Source organism: Dipodomys ordii, unplaced genomic scaffold (genome assembly GCF_000151885.1).
Source record: "Dipodomys ordii isolate 6190 unplaced genomic scaffold, Dord_2.0 Scaffold46, whole genome shotgun sequence".
Lineage (NCBI taxonomy): Eukaryota > Metazoa > Chordata > Mammalia > Rodentia > Heteromyidae > Dipodomys > Dipodomys ordii.
The window spans coordinates 13,683,947-13,701,388 of record NW_012267262.1 but is presented as its reverse complement, the minus strand read 5'-3'; the positions used below and the strand labels follow the sequence as shown (position 1 = coordinate 13,701,388).

The 17,442-nt window shown below is 40.1% G+C and overlaps 1 protein-coding gene across 1 annotated transcript in view; it reads left to right on the top strand.

The window, feature by feature from the left end:
• Positions 1–236: 236 nt before the first annotated feature.
• Positions 237–17,442, top strand: part of Commd9 (COMM domain containing 9) — a 19,186-nt gene continuing 1,980 nt past the window's right edge. Inside the window, exons 1-5 of the mRNA XM_013019688.1 lie at positions 237–313; positions 11,404–11,529; positions 13,940–14,079; positions 15,586–15,620; positions 16,460–16,563. Coding sequence (XP_012875142.1) covers positions 263–313; positions 11,404–11,529; positions 13,940–14,079; positions 15,586–15,620; positions 16,460–16,563 — 456 coding nt within the window. The 5' untranslated portion in view covers positions 237–262. The remainder of the gene's footprint in view (positions 314–11,403; positions 11,530–13,939; positions 14,080–15,585; positions 15,621–16,459; positions 16,564–17,442) is intronic.

Below are 17,442 nucleotides of genomic sequence, written 5' to 3'. Positions count from 1 at the left end.
CCCACCAGGTCTAGAAGCCTTTGGCGTCTCTCCAAAGTTCAAAGCACCGTACCGGATCCACGCTCCGCTCCGCACGCTGAAGGACAACTCCCAGCATGCTCCGCGCGAGGCTTGTACTCCTTCACCCACTGCACACTCACAGCCGAACTCACGCCGCGCTCCCAAACGCTGGGGGACTACAATCCCCAGCAGGCTTTGTGAAGGCCGCCAGTGTCACGTGACACCTACCGCCCCGTGCCACCGGACACGTGATATCAGGAAGATGGCCGCCCTGACAGCTGAAGACTTCGCCGCGCTTCAGAGTCTGCTGAAGGTAAACGAGAGAGTTGGTGACTCCATCGTTTCTCCCCGCTGTCCTCCGTCTGCGGGGCTTTGCAGGCTAGCAGGAATTAGGAATCAAGCGGCCTTCTTTCGGAGCCGCACTTCTGTCGGTATTTTGTGTGGCTCCGGGCAAGCCCGGTGGCCAGGGGAGCGGGGAGCGAGGTGAGAGCCGCCAAGGCACTGTTGGTCTCCGCGGCTGGCTGGGGATCGGTGCTGGGCCCGCGTTCGGACGTCCTCGTGTCATCCTGCGGCCGGCCCATCTGCTGTCCACCGTTGAGAAGGTGTTCCCCGACCCACGTGCCCGGTATCCATCTCCTCGCGGCCTCCACGTGGAGCTGGCGCCTCCCCCTCCGAGGCCCAGCGTCCAGGCCTCCCCCTCCCCTCGAGGCCTGGCTTCCTGGAGGGGTCACCACACTCCTCAGACCCGGTTGTTTGAAAGATTCGGAGGTTGGGAACCTACTGCCCAGGGCTTCATCAAGCCCAGTTGAAGTGAGGTTTTTGCGTTCTGTTCTCTGTCCACAAAAAAAAAAAAAAAAAAGATTCATGACGCTTTGTTTTCCTTCGTTGACTTGTGGCTCTCTCACACTGAGCCTGCCTGTGTGCAGATTCAGGAGGGAAATTGTCTTTCCTTCCCCTGGAAGAGGTTGAATTAATTGCATTCAAAGATTCATGCGCAGCAGCCGCATCCGTCCACATAATGGTCTTTGGTTTTTACTTTTTTATTCCCGGAGGTACTGAGGATTGAACCCCACCACTTTGTGCCATGTCCCCAGTCCATTCTGTTTGTATAGTTTGTTTCTCGGGTAGGATTTCTGCTAACTTCTCCCAGGATAGCCTGGAACTCAGGATTCTCATGCCTCCAGCTTTCTTGGACTTTTTTTAATGGCCTCTCTACTATACTTTGCACTTAACATTCCTAAAGGCATTTACTTTCTAGTGCACAAGAGTATACCAACAAGGAGAACACCCACCAGGCAGCATGGGCTCAGTACATACTTGTCAAATAAATTCATGTAGTAACTGATCTGTAGGCTGAAAATCTCCCAACAACCCAGTACTTTCTGTCATTGTGGCTGCTTCACACCTTAGCCTCTCCACATGTGTTTGTCCTTCCTTCAATAAACTTTTTTTCCTCTCTCTCTTTTATTTATTTATTTTGCTTATGTGGTGCTTAGGAATCGAACCCAGGACCTCACGCATGCAAGGCAAGCGCTCTACCACTGAGCCAACTTCCCAGCCCCTCTTCAATAAACTTTAAAAAGTTGATATGTATCATAGATACAGAAACTGTGTAAATCGCAAGTTTGCCATTTTAATGATTTATTACACACCCATGTAAGCAACATCAAGTCAAAAAATGAAACATTGTCAGTACCCCTCCCCCCAAGTCCTCCTATTGCTTTTTCATTATGCAGCTTTCCCCCCCTGTGGACACCCCTGTCATTAGTTCTAACAATTTAATATTGCTCACGTTTGGACTTCACTGACCTGGAATAATACAGCATATACTTCTTTGCATCTGACTTCTTTAATTTGTATTCCTTCATTTATTTTCACTGTTCTTGTCCTGTGTACTTTTTAATCTAATAATGAAGCTTTATTTTTAAATAAGCATACATTCACATAAACTTGTAAAAAAATGCAAAGATCTCATTTACCCTTTTACCAAGTTTCCCACAACAGGGACATCCTGAAACCTATAGAATCATATTACAAACAGTATTTTGACATCGATACAGTCAAAATACAGAACGTTTCCATCACCTTCTATAAGACCCTTTGTATTGTATCCACACTCATTTCTATTCTGCCTCCACAGCTTCTCTAAGTTCTGTCATTCTTCTGTAATTTTGTCATTTCAAGAACTTTATACTTTACTATATATAACCATCTAGGATTGGCTTTTGTTTGTCTGTTGTGAACTCAGGGCCTAGGCACTGTCTCTGAGCTCTTTTGCTCAAAGCTATGCTTTGAGACACAGCTCTACTTCTGGTTTTCTGACAGTTAATTGGAGATTAGAGTCTTGCAGACTTTCCTGCCTGGGCTGGCTTTGAACCACAATCATCAGATCTCAGCCTTCTGAGTAGCTCTTTGCCTTGAGCAAAGAAAGGTCAGCGACAGTGCCCAGGCTCTGAATTCAAGCCTTAGGACCAGCACAAAAAATAATTTTATTGTTATTATTAAGTTGTTGTACAATAAGGTTACCATTTCATAAATCAGGTAATGAGTATATTTCTTTTTTGGACATCACTGCTTCCTTTGCTTTACCCCAATTTCCTCCACCCATGCTTGCCCACAAGTTACATATGTCATTTTCTACATAATATATACTGGATAGAATGATTACATTTGTTCACCATTCCTCCCTCCCTTTCTATGCCCCCACTTTGCCCCTCACAGAAGAAAAAGAAAAACAAACACCACAACCAACCAACAACAATAACAAAAAACCGATAACAATAACAACAATAACAATAGTTCATTTGGGTAAATAATATTTTAAATGTTTAGAGAAGTTTCATCTTTGGGTTCTTCCCCTAAGTGTATCCTTTAATCTGGCTGATTATGTGTGAATGCCTAGAGTCCTATATAGCTTATCATGTCCAGTAATATTTTTTCTTAATATATATTTTTATTGTAAAGATACTGTACAGAGTCTAGTAATATTTTAGATCCTTCCATATATGAGAGAAAACACATGTTGTTTGTCTCTCTGAGCTTGGCTTACCTCACTTAACATGATTTGTTCTAGGTCTATGCATTTCCCTGCAAATGACATAATATTATTCTTTCTAATGGATGAGTAAAATGCCATTTTGTATACATACCACATTTTATTGATTTACTCATCTATTGTAGGGTCTCTGGGTTGCTGTTTCCATAACTTGGCTGTTGTGAATAGTGCAGCAGTGAACATGGATAATCACATGTCTTTACCATATCCTGACTGTAATGATCTGGTAGTGGTATGGCTGGGTTATAGGGAAGTTCTATGTTTAGTTTTTTGAGGTACCTCCAGTGTTCCAGAATGGTTGTACTGGTTAATATTCCCATCAACAGTGTAATAGGTTACTTTTTGAGACTGACTTTTTCATGTAGCCTAATTATCTGGAGACTCCCTGTCATATGTATTAGTACTTTTTCCTTTTTATAACTGTACATGGTTTGGATATACAAAATTTTTTAAATCACTGACCTGTTGAAAAACCATCAAGATTGTTTCCAGTTTTTGCTATCATAAATAAAGCTGCTCTAAAAATGTGGATAAACTTTGAATACAATTGCTGGGTCATCTGGTTTTGTTTTTAAGGCACTCTGTAACTTGTACAGAATGGCTGTACCATTTTACAGTTCCCCTAGCAATATATGAGTTATCCACTATCCTCACCAGCATTGAGTATTAGCACCATTTTACTTAAGTCATTGTAATAGGTATGTCTTGGTATATCATTGTAGGTTATTTCCTTTTTTAAAAAGCCAATGTGGTTTTAATCTGTAGTTCTCTAATGAATAATAATGTTGAACTTCTTTTCATGTATTTATATGCCATCTATTTATCTCCTTTGATGAAAAGGCTGTCTTTTGTCAATATTCTTATTGGAATTTTTGCCTTTTTAATTTGAGTTTTGAGATGGTTTTTTTCTTTAGTAATGAGATTTGAACTCAGAGCCTTGTGCCATCCTTGTAGCCCCCTTTGCTTTTATTTTTTAAATAGGGTCATTCTTTTTTCCCAGGCAAGCCTGGACCACAATTCTTCTATTTATGCTTCTCATGTAGCTTGGATAACAGGTGCATGCCACTTTGCCCAGCTTCTTTACTGATTGAGATAGGGTTTTAGAAACTTTTTGCCTAGGCTAGCTTCAAACTGTGACCTTCTCCATCTCACTCTCCCAACTAGCTAGGATTACAGGTTAGAGCTATAGCACTCAGCTTGGTTTTGAGTTTTGAAAAAATATGTCCTAGATACTAATCCTTTTACAAACAGATGGTTTGCAAATATTTTCCTCTGAATCTGTATTTGGTACTCATCTATAGGGACTATATATATTGCTAGGACTTTCATGACAAAGTACTAAGAATTGGGTGCTTAAACAGAAATTTATTGTCCCATAGCTCTGAAGCTATAAATCCAAGATCAATATGTCATCTGTATTGGTTCCTTCTGAGGGTTAATCTGTTAAAGTTATCTCTCCTAGAAAATATGTTCACTGCCCCTACCGTCTTTAGCACATCTTAGCTTAAAGAGTGCTTCATTCATCTTTATATGACATACTAGATGTGCATCTGGGTCCAAATATCCTCTTCTTAAAAGGACATTTGTCATGTTTGATTAGTTCATACTAATGACCTCATCTTAAATAATTGCATCTGCAACACCCTATTTCCAAATGAGGTCACATTCTGAGAAGACTGAGTATTAGGTCTTCAATTTGGAGTGAAGAACACAATCAGCCCATAATCAGGGATTTTGCAGAGTGAAAAGGTTTAATTTGATGAGGTGCAATTTATGATTTCTTTCCTTTTATGAATTATGCTTTTGGTGTTAACTTTAAAACTCTTTGCCAAGCCATGAATCTGAAAATGTTGAATTTTTTCTTGAGTTTAAGCTTTGTATCTTACATTTGTGTTTTATATTTAAATCCACGAATCATTTTGAGTTATTTTGTGTAGTATATAATACTTAAATTGAGTTTATTTTTTCACATCTGTTTCAGTACCATTTGTTAAAATGAATATCTTGTTTCCAATGAATTGCTCTTGCACCTTTAACAAAAATTAAGCATATTTATATGTGTCTAGTTCAAGGTTCTCTACACTATTTAATTAGTCTATCCCTCAGTCAGTGCCACACATTCTTGATTGCTGCAGCTATATATCTTGAAATCAGATAGACTGATTTCTTATAGCATTCCTTTTTTTTTTTTGGGGGTCCGGTCGTGGGGCCTGAACTCTGGGCCTGGGCGCTGTCCCTCAGCTCTTCAGCTCAAGGCTAGCACTCTACCACTTGAGCCACAGCGCCACTTCCGGCTTTTTTTCTTTTTGCTTACATGGTGCTGAGGAATCGAACCCAGGGCCTCAGGCATGCAAGGCAAGCGCTCTACCACTGAGCCACCTTCCCAGCCCTGTAGCATTACTTTTTAAAAATCAAAATTCCTTTAGCTATTGTAGCTTCTTTGCCATTCAGTATAAATTTTTGAAATGATATTGGCTATATTCTAAGACAATTTTGATTATATTATATAGCAATTATGTTAATCCTATGTATCTGAATCGATATCTTTAGAATGTTGAACCTCCATATATATACTATATATTAATAAAATATAAACAGTTTAATTCTCCCTGAGTTATCTGTGTTGTATAGTTTCAGCACAGAAGTCCTACATTTCATTTTTGAGCAACTGCAAATGATACATATTCTTCATTCTACTGTTCAGACAGTCCCTGCTTATGATGGTTTAACTTACAATTTTTGATTTTAGAATGATATGAAAATGATAAGCATTCAGTAAAAATCCCACTTCAGATTCTGAAGTTTGCTTATTTGCTGGGCTAGTAGTGATACACTACCGGATAGTTTATTAGAGTGCTCAGCAGCAGCAACTAGCTCTGGCTCCTAGTCAGCCACATAACCATGGGTGTAAATAACTACTACTTGCTAACATACCATAATGTCGAACCATGGTGCTTGATAGATTATTGGCATTAAATGCATTTTTCAACTTACTTTTCATTGTATTTTTTACTTTCTTAAGTAGTTGTACAGAGGGGTTCTATTTAGCAAATCAGCTTATAAGTTCAACCCATTTGATCAATATCATCCCTTTCATCATTCTCTCCGTCCCTTATGGTAGGTGAAACCTCAGCCTAAGTCAAGGAAAAGCTGAATAGGGAAATACAACAAATTTTTGTATGTCTTGTATCTGCACACTTGCTAAAATCATAGTAGTAAGCGCTGTGTGTGTGTTTATACATATGTACATACATTCCATGGGACTTTCTACATAATTGTGTTATTTTTGAGTAACATTTACAAACATAACAAAAATAACATAACCCAATACATAAACCTACAAAAAACATAACAATAAACATTCCATGTTATTTGTAAATAGGAAGTTTTATTTCTTCCTATGTCACTGTCATTCCCTTTATTTCCTTTTCTTGCCTTATTTCAGTGGCTAGAATATTAGATAAGAATGGTGAGAATGGAAGAACAGGTATCCAAGGACAAAGCAATGTCTTTCACCATTATGTATATTGTCAATTGTAACCATTTTATAAATGGTCTTGGTAATGTTAAGGACATTCTCTATTTTTGTTTTTCTGAGTTTTTTTAAAATCAAGAATGGACACTAAAATTTATGAAATATGTTTTCTGCTTTAATTGATATGTGATTTTTTTGAGTGGTACTAGAACTTGAACTCAGGGCTTATACTTATTAGGTTGACACTGTACCACTTGAGCCACACCTCCATCCCTGGTTGTTTGTTTCTAATTTCTTTTTTTTTGGGTCCGGTCATGGGTCCTGAACTCTGGGCCTGGGTGCTGTCCCTCAGCTCTTCAGCTCAAGGCCAGCACTCTACCACTTGAGCCACAGCACCACTTCCGGCTTTTTTCTTCTTGCTTATGTGGTGCTGAGAAATTGAACCCAGGGCCTCATGCATGCAAGGCAAGTGCTCTACCACTGACCCACCTTCCCACCCCTCTTTCTAATTTTTGAGATAGGGGTCAGCAGACTTTTCTCTCTTGGCTGGTCTTAAACCCTGGTCCTTCTACCCTCAGCCCCTTGAATAGCTGGAGTTACAGGCACTGGCTCTTGGCTTCATGCAATGTTTTCCCTTTGGTCTGTTAATATGGTAGATTACATAGATTTTCAAATATTTAACCAGCTTTATATCCCTAGAATAAATACCACCTGGTCATAGTGTATAATCCTTTTTGCATACTTCTGGTAGCTAATATTTTGTTAAGGATTTCTGCATGTTTTCATTAATCTGCAGTTTTTTTTAAAAAATTGGTATTTTCTTTATATAGTTTTGGTATCAAGGTAAAAGAAGCCATAAAATTTATCCCCAACTGTTTCGTTTTATAAAAAAGATGGTGTAGAATTAGTTAATGCTTTTTTAATGTTTGCTGGTCCTGGGGCTTGAACTCTGGGCTTTGCCCCTGAGCTTGAGCTTCTTTTTGTACAAGGCTGGTTCTCTACCACTTGAGCCACAGTGCCACTTCTGACTTTTTCAGAGTAGTTTATTAGAGATAAGAATCTCAGGGACTTTCCTGTCCAGGCTGGTTTTGAACCACGATCCTCAGATCTCAGCCTTCTGAGTAGCTAGGATTACAGGTGTGAGCCCTAGCGCTGGGATTTCTTTTTTTAGGAGCATATTTTTGGTTCATTCTGTTCTGGTTTTAAAGTTAGGAGTTCAGTTTCTTTTATAATTATAGGGCTATTAAAATCATCTATGCCATAAACCAGGAGCTGTAATAGTTGGCAATGTGAGTAGTGGGTCCATTTTCTTTAAGCTGTCAAATATGTGTGCAGAGAGTTGTTCATTGTGTTTTCCTTTATACCCTTTTGCTCTCTTCAGGGCCTACGGTTATGTTCCATTTCATTTCTGATATTGGAAATTTGTGTCTTCTTTTTGCTTTGTGAATCTTGCTAAAGATGTGTCAGTTTTTTGATACTTTTAAAGAACCAGCTCATTGCTTTATTTATTTCCATACTTTGTATTTTTATTTTCATAATTCTTTATCTTTACATTTTCATTCTTCTGTTTCCTTTGGATTTATTATTATATTTGGATTTATTCTTTTTTGTCTTAAATTCTGGGGGTGGGAGCCTGGATTACTAACAATGCTATTTTTTTCCACTTTTGATACATACATTTAAAAAACCTGTTCTTATCTGTGTTCCATGAGTCTTGATTTTCTCCCTCATTTTCCTTCATATACTGTAATTTTTTAGTTTTCTTGTACCTATGGATTATTTAGAAGTGTGTTTAAACTTCTAAGTGTTTTGCACTTTCCTGTTTTCTTTCTGTTAGTAATTTTTTATTTAACTTAAAGTAGACCATACTCTGAACCATAAAATGGGAACAAATTTAAGAGACTAAAATAATACAGTGTGTTTTCTGTTTCTTTATAACTGAGAATATGTTCTATGTTGGTATATTTAGTGGGTACTTGAGATAAGTGTGTATTTGCTCTTTCTGGGCACAGTATTCCATAAATATCTATTGGAGTGATTGATGATGTAGTTGAGCTCTTCTATATCCTTGTTGAATATCTGTGTGGTTGTTCTGTCAGTTGTTGAAAGAGCAATGTTGATGTCTTCCAGTGTATTTATGAACTTATATCTACATTCCTTACAATATATGAGCTTGGTTAAGTCAGTTTTTGCTTCACATATTTCCAATCTTTTGCTGAATACATATATATTTAGGACGTCTGTTTGTAGAAAAACCTTTTATTGTTATATACATTTTCATCTTTGGTGATTTCCTTTCTGTGAGCTGTGCTTTATCTAATATTAATGTAGCCACTCTAGCTTTCCTTTGATTAATGTTTGCTTGGTAAAACTTCTATCCTTTCACTTGCAGCCTGCCTCTATCATTATAATGAAGGGAGTTGTTTTATATGCAGCATTTAATTGAATCAGTTTTAATCCACACTGCCAATTTCTCTATATTAATTGAAATATTTATGTCACTTACAGTATGTGTGATTATAGGTGTGTTAGAGCTTAAGTCTGCTGTTTTATTTTTGTTTTCTGTCTCTTTTTCTTTGTCTTCTGTCTCTTTTTCTTTTTACATTTATCTGCTTTCTTGTGAGTTATTTGAACAAGCTTTAGAGTTTTGTTTTATCTATAGTTCTAAAATACATTTCTAGTTATAGCCTTTTAAATCAGTTACTCTAGTTACTACATTGCATATACAGAAAGAAAAAAACAAGTTGTGTTCTTATCTAGGGGTTCATTTTTGTCTGTCGTGGCGGCTTGAACTCTGGGCTTGGGTGCTGTCCCTGTGCTCTTCAACTGAAGGCAAGCATTGTACTGTTGAGCCACAGCACCACTTCTGGTTTTCTAGTGGTTTATTGGAGATCAGAGTTTCATGGACTTTCCTGCCTGTGCTGGCTTTGAACCATGATCCTCAGATCTCAGCCTCCTGAGTAGCTAGGATTACAGGAGTGAGCCACTGGTACCTGGCTTGCTGTAGCCATTTTTTAAGGGTAGATGTTGTAACAGATTTTTTAGTTTTTGTTTATCATAAATGTCTTTATTCCCTTTTCATTTCCTGAAGACATTTTAATTGGCTGTAGGATTCTAAGTTGACAATTCCTTCAGTGCTTGAAAAGTACTGTGCTTCCTCTTTCTTGCCTCCATGGTTTCTGATATGAAAGCTGCTGTCATAGTAATCATTTGGGAAAAGCTTATAGCTTCTACTTTTAGAAGTTTAATTATGATGTGTCTTAGTGTTGTGTTTTATTAGTCTTTACTTCAGATTTACTCAGGTTCTTGAAATAAACAATCATTAAGTTTATAGATAAACCTTGAAAGTTTTCAACTATTATTTCTTCAAATACTTCTTTAAAATTTTGGTCTTGCCCTCTGTTACCTCCTTCAGGACATAAAGTGATCTTAGTGATCCCAGTGAATCAGTGATGTTACATCTTTTGTTGTAAGGCTTCGCTCATTAATTTTAGTATATTTTCTGTATCATTCAGACTGTGTAACTTCTATTATCTATCTTCCAGTATACTGATTGTTTATCCTCTCTCACTTCCATTTCGTGTGCTGCAGCCATTGCTGAGGATTTTTTTTAATTCTTTTGTTTTTGTTCATGTTTTTTTCTTTAGTTATTGCTGTTTTCTATTTTAAAATTTGTAGTTTATTTTAATACCTTCCCTTTGCTGACTTATTATTTGCTTGAAGAATGTTCATAACTATTGAAGCACTGATATCAAAATGCTTTGAAATCTTTGTCAGATGTCTTTATTACTGTCAGCCTTCTTGGTGTTAGTGTGTTCTTTCTCCAACCTCTCTAAATCTCCCTAAGTGACCCAGGCTAGCCTAGAACTCAAAATCCTGCTTCAGCTTTCCATGGTATCGATCTATTAGTTTTCTTTTTTTTTTCTTTCATTCCGCTGGAGATTGTTCTGTTCTTAGTTTGATGAGTGATTGTTATTGAAACTTGAATGTGTTGATATCATGTTTTCAGAGTCTGAATCTTGTTCAAATTGTATGCTTTAACTGGCTTTTCTGACACTGTTCAGGCAGGGAAAGGGACTTGTTCCTGTCACCTTGAAGTAGAAGTCCAGGTTCCCACTTGATACCCATTGGTATGCAGCAGTATGGATTTTTGCTACCACTGGAGAGGGCTAGAATCTGTCTCCATGTGGTCTCCTCAGGGCAGTGTGGCTTGCTGCTTGCTCATGGCGATGAAGATCCCAGCTCTTACTCAGCCTCTCTGACACCACCCCAGCAGATGTATTGGGGTACCTCAGTTTAGTCCTCCGGGGCTTCCTGTTCAAGTCTAGGCTTCCCTTCAGCCTTTGTCGACATCCGTAAGGTTGGTCCGCAGTTCTTTCTGTGATATTTGGTTGGAGTATCACAGTTAATTGTCTTAATCTTTTCTGTCCTTTTCTTGGTCTTTGGCTACAAAGTGCAGATGTATATTGGAGGGTGTTTTGTTGTTCTTGTTGTGTTGCGCTCTCCCTTCCCTCCCCCCATATCTATTGGTATTTGCAGGGTGCCCTCTTCTTCAGCTCAAAGTCTAGGATACATGAGGCAAAAGGAAAACCCAGGAAACCCTCTGTCCTCCCAGGGTCTCAAGTTCCTCCCAGACCTTTACTATCCTTTCTCCTCCTTCCAGACTGTCTTACTTTTTGCTGGTGTTTGTAAGTGTCCAGGGATTTTAGTTGTACTTTGGAGAAAGAATAAAAAGTACATCTAGTCTGCCTTTCCAGAAGCAGACATAGCTGTGAACCTTAAGTTCTGAATCCCAAAGAGGTCAAATAATAACTAAGACAAGAAAGTGATTTCAGAGTATAACTGTTTTCTCCGTCTGTGAATTAATTCATAGGCATCCTCAAAAGATGTTGTCAGACAACTATGTCAAGAGAGCTTTTCCATTTCGGCCGTTGACTCAAAAAATCTCTTGGATATTACGTGTTCCAGCTTGTCTGTGACCCAGGAGGAGGCAAAGCAAGTAAGTATTGTCGGAAGGGACCTTTGACCACTGGCCATTGTCACTTGTTCATCTCTTCCCAGTCACTGCTTCCTTACTATTTGCAAACATCTGCAAACAGAAACATTTGCAGCAAATTTCAGGTGAACTTTCTAAAAACAGAATCAGAGCTCTTGACTGTCTTCTTTTCAGACTTACTACCTGACCATGCGGACAAAAGCCAACTTTTTTGGACTTTTCTTTTCCAGCTTGAATTTGCAGAGGCTGATGCATTGCCAGCTGAGGCAGACTTTCCCAGCATCTTTGGGGGTGATGTATAGAGGTCTGAGTAGCACCAGGGAGAGCATGCTGCTGGGTTCCATCAGCCTCCCTCAGGATGCATTGTGTGCCATACTCCCTCCTCATCCTCTGCCCCAATCAAGTCTCCTGCTCAACAGCACAGCTCTCTTCCCAGGGGAAGAGTTAAGGTGACCCTGGAGAAGTTATAAAGCCGTGACTGCCTTATCTTCCCAGGGCTGCTATGCTTCTAGGACAGGAGTATTTTCATCCAAATGAGCCTCTGTTGCTGTTTTGATTTGTTTTGCTTTGTTGAGTTTTTGCATTTTCCTGTGTCAATACTAGGGATTGAATTCAGGGCCTGGGCACTATCCCTAGTTTTTTTCACTCAAGGCTGGCACTCTACCACTTGAACCATGGCCTTTTGCTGGTTAATTGCAGGTAAGCGTCACAGGCTTTCTTGCCTAAGCTGACTGTGAATCACAGTGTTCAGATCCCAGCTTTCCTGAGTAGCTAGGATTACAGGCGTGAGCCATGGGCATCCAGCTTAAAATGTTTAATTTAGAGCTGTGCTCATTGAAATCACTATAGAAAAGTAAGAGAGCTAGCACAGCACTCACCTAGCTAGTGCCTAAATTTAAACTGAAGTACTGCCAAAAAAAAAAAGAAAAGACAGCAGTAAGAATATAGAAGTGAATTGTAGAGTTAGTTTGGGTTCCCTTAAAAGTGAATATGACTTGAGGACTTGGTATAGCATAGTATGTAGGAGGAGGTGGAGGAAATCAAGCAGGAAAGAAGACAATCACAAACATTTACCATTGTAGCACTAATTTCAACCCTCACTGGGGGAGGGTGAATTTCCCCCTACTTTTGGGTTATGTCAATATGGAGTTATTCAACCTCCAGTGGTAACAGAAGGAGCCTCCAAACAGTCACTTCCAGAGAGTTTTCTCTTTTTTTTTTCTTAGTCATGGAGTTTGAACTCAAGGCTTGGGTGCTATCCCTGAGCTCTTTTGCTCAAGGCTAGCTATGTACCACTTTGAGATATGGCTCCACTTCCAGTTTTCTGGTGGTTAATTGGAGATAAGAGTCTCCAGGACAAGCCGGGCGCTGGTGGCTCACACCTGTAATCCTAGCTACTCAGGAGGCTGAGATCTGAGGATCGCGGTTCAAAGCCAGCTTGGGCAAGAGAGACCGTGAGACTCCTATCTCCAATAAACCACCAGAAAATGGGAAGTGGCGCTGTAGCTCAAGTGGTAGAGCACTCGCCTTGAGCTGAAGAGCTGAGGGACACCGCCCAAGCCCAGAGTTCAAGCCCCACGACCGACAAAAAAAAAAAAGTCTCCAGGACTTTCCTGCCTGGGCCGGCTTCTAATTGTGATCCTCAGCCTCCTGAGTAGCTAGGATTATAAGCGTGAGCCACGAGGGCCCAGCTTCCAGGATTTTCTTAGATTCAGCTAACCATCATTATATTCACAAATCATCTGTAAGCCACACCTGGTGACAGATCCACATTGAAGGACACAGTAGAGAGTAGGCCAAGGATGTGCATGATGGTAGGAGACTTTCCCAGTGTACACAAAGCTACACATAGCAGGGCAAAGTCCAGCATTCTTCTTCACTGATGGCTGGCCAGGAACTGTTTGTTTTCTCTGCCTTCCCAGATGACAGCTTAAGGGCAAGGACATGAAACTTAACTACCTTGGATTCAAAGCCCAGACACTACAGGAACCAATATGTCTTGTCACAATTCAGTAAGCACAGTGTCAGACCCTTGCAAGGAGCCTGCAGCACCACTCAGGGAAGCCCGACACTATGGGCCCCAGATGTTTACTCAGCCCTCTCAGTCCAAAGGCACTGGACCAATGCAGGGTTGCCTAGTAACCCAGTTGCCTTTCTACTTCTCTCCGGTTACCAAGGAAACAGCTCTAGAAAGTTAAGTGAAGGTCAGATGCTCCCACAGAGGGAAGAGGATGTATTAACTCTTTGTCCACAAGTAGAGTTTCTGTCTAGCAGACAGTGAGTCCTCACTCCTGTGATGCGTACAAGTGGGACAGAGTTTAGAGCCTAGTCCTGCCCCTTACCCTGTGCTCCTTCCCTTGCTCCCTGCCCCTTCTTTTCCTGCCACTACAGCATGGTCCCCTCTACCCCACAGTTACTCCAGGCTCTGCATCACCTCACTAGGCTGGTGACATTCCGTGACCTGTCATCCTCTGAAGCAATCCTGGCTCTCTTTCCAGAAAATTTCCACCAAAACCTCAAAAACCTGCTGACAAAAATCATCCTAGAACGTGTGTAAGTGATCATTTTTTGAGAGTTCCTTCTAATTTTTCTATTTATAACTTTTATTCTTGTTATAGAATTTTTTTCATTGTTGAAATTTAGAAGAAAAGAAAATGAGATGCCTATAATCCTATCATCCAGTAGTTATCAGTATTAATTCCTTAACAGATAGCCTTTTAGAACTTATTTACTGTTTCTCATTTATACATAGATGAAGAGGGTGATTTTTTTAGCAAAAAATAATAATTTGCTTATTTTTCAGTAAACAGTATAAATATTAATGACATGTCAATAAAGTCTTTACCTTCAGTATCATTTTTGATGGCTGAAATATATTCCATTATACAAAAAAAATTCGGTATAAATTTTTAAAAAAAATTTTTTTTGGTCGGTTGTGGGGCTTGAACTCTGGGCTTGGGTGCTCCCTGCGCTCTTCAGCTCAAAGTGAACGCTTTGCATCTTGAGCCACAGTGCCATTTCTGGTTTTCTAGTGGCTTATTGGAGATAAGAGTCTCAGGGACTTTCCTGCCTGGGCTGGCTTTGAACCATGATCCTCAGATCTTGGCCTCCTGAGTAGCTAGGATTATAGGCGTGAGCCACTGGTGCCCAGCTAAATTTTAAAATTCTTTACTATTAAACATGAATATTGGCAGTTTTCTACTTAGGTGAGAAATTTATGTTGCTCATATAATCTATATGCTCATGTATTTAATTATGTCCTTCTGGGGTTCAAGGGTTCTAACGCTGTGTATTATCAAACTGGCCACCAGAGAGACTTTTTCCCAATGCTTTTTCCCTCAGCAGGATGCAATGTGCTCTTCCTGTCTCTTCCCTTTTTCTTTTTCTTACATTTTTTTCCCCAGCTCCACAAATGGAAAATGGTACCTCATTTCCACTTAGGCATGTTAAGTATCTTCTTCTTGTGTTGAGTATCTTCTTCCTATATTTGTTGAGTATTCATTTATTTATTAATTTTTTGTGACTTGTCTATCTTTTGAGCTAGGCAGATCCTTTAAACAATAAACAAAAGCTTAAGTAGAATTGATTTTTGTTTGCCAGAAGGCTTGAGCCGGCCTCCCTAAAAGCAATAAAGATTATGCCCTTACCAAGGATGTGTTGTTTGTTTAGATCTTTCCTACATAAGACCACGTTTTACTCTGACTCTGTCTGACACCTCATTATGGTGCTGAGTGCTGTACCATTAGCCTCGTCTGTTTGTGTGCAGTCCTCCATGTGGTAGGTGCCCAAGAAAGAAGATATGAGTTGACCTTTTGTCTGTTTTGTCTTTGCACAATAAGATCACAAAGTATTAAGCCTTTTTTTCTGTTCTTTGTCGACCTAAGCTATGAAGCTAACTGACAGCACTTATGTATGGTTTTAATGTCACTAAGCAGTAGTAAAACAAAAACAAAATTGCTTTTCTGAGGTAGAAGGTCAGGTCCAAGGGCCTCTGTCATCAGAAAATTCACCCTCCATTCCTTTTCCATTAATGTTTCCTCCTCTTTCCCTCTTAAACAGGTCTTCATGGAGAACAGAAGCGCAAGCAAATCAGAGTGAGTACTGAGATAGTGCTGAGTACTGCCTCTCTTCGCCCTACACCAAGGCCTGCCCTGAATCCATGACTAGATACCTGAACCAAAAATCACAGGCCCCCACTGAACTCTGTGTGTTGGGTTTACTCTCTTTAATTGAACTATTAAATTTTTTCCTGATTATAAAAACATATTGTAAAAAAACAGAGGAAATATCCAAAGCAGAAAGTGAAGTTCTTAAAATAATTGTATTTCATTGAGAAAAAGCTAACAGTAATTGTACTGGAATGGAATGAAAAGTTGGAATGAAAGTGTGTTCAATACCCGGTCACTACACTGACCCTGAGCTAGGCCTAGTCCTGGAGCCTTTGGTCTGCCCTTGCTCATTTAGTCGTCCAGTAACCCTGAGAGCCAGGTTGAACAGGCTAGGCAAGTGGTGGAACCACCATTCAAAACAAATCTCTTCATTTTTAAGACAAGTATTTTAGATTTCAGAATTATTTGTAATGGCTCAAGGTGAAATGCATTCCACTGCATGAAAGAATTGGGTATTGCCGAGACCAGGGCTTCCCTCTACCTATGCCTCTTCTCATTCCATCCTGACATCTGGAGGCTTGGGTGTTTGAGCAGAGAAGCCTGGAGACACTATGAGTCAGTACTAAGGTCAGGTGACACAGAGCAATAGATAAGGCCCATGACTTGCTCAGGGTCTTGGGCTCCATCTGTCTCTTTCAAAGCTTTACTGTGTAAATCAAATACATTGTATGTGTCTAGCCCTTGGCATCACCTGTCCCAAAATTAAGGCCCAGTAAGTATGGGTGGCATGAGCTGTTGGCTAAGCTGTTGGCTAACCTTCACAGTTTCTCTGCCACGCCTTGTTGACCTGGATTGGAGAGTGGATATCAAAACCTCCTCAGACAGCATCAGTCGCATGGCTGTTCCTACCTGCCTACTCCAGATGAAGGTACGTCCACTGCTATCCTCCTTGGAGCCACATGGGAGCAGTAGGGAGTTGGCACCTCTTTGCCATCTAAAATCCAGCCACTAGGCCTGAGGTTTGGTTCAAGTGGTAGAGCACTAGCCACTCAAGTTAGCTTAGCAACAGCCAGGCCCTACTACTGGCAAAAGCAAAACTCAACCAAAGTTCTAGAATCATTAGCCCTATGAGTTAAAAAAATTTTTAATGTATCCCAAAATGCACACACTTGTACACAAAGTATACATGGACTACCATACCATATTCACACATCATGGTCATAGTACCAGATAGACTGAAGTTTAAAAACAATGAGACAAGTGTAGAACATGATAGTTTTTACATTATTTGTTTTTTGTTTTTTTTTGTCGGTCGTGGGGCTTGAACTCTGGGCCTGGGCGCTGTCCCTCAGCTCTTCAGCTCAAGGCGAGTGCTTTACCACTTGAGCTACAGCACCACTTCCGGTTTTCTGGTGGTTTATTGGAGATAGGAGTCTCACAGTCTTTCCTGCCCGGGCTGGCTTTAAACCGCGATCCTCAGATCTCAGCCTCCTGAGTAGCTAGGATTACAGGTGTGAGCCACCAGTGCCCGGCTTTTACATTATTTGTTGATACCTAAAGATGCTCACTTTGTTGAAAGATTAGCTTCAAAAACAGGCATGTGCATTCAGATTCCAAATAGCCTTATAGCTCATTTCTATGGCTTTGATCAGCTTCTACCCCGTAGTAACAGCATGTCACTGTGTGCAGTTCAGCTGATCAAGCTTCTGTTAGCATTTTTCTTTTTAAAAATTTTGCTTTAGGGGCTGGGAAGGTGGCTCAGTGGTAGAGCGCTTGCCTTGCAAGCCTGAGGCCCTGGGTTCGATTC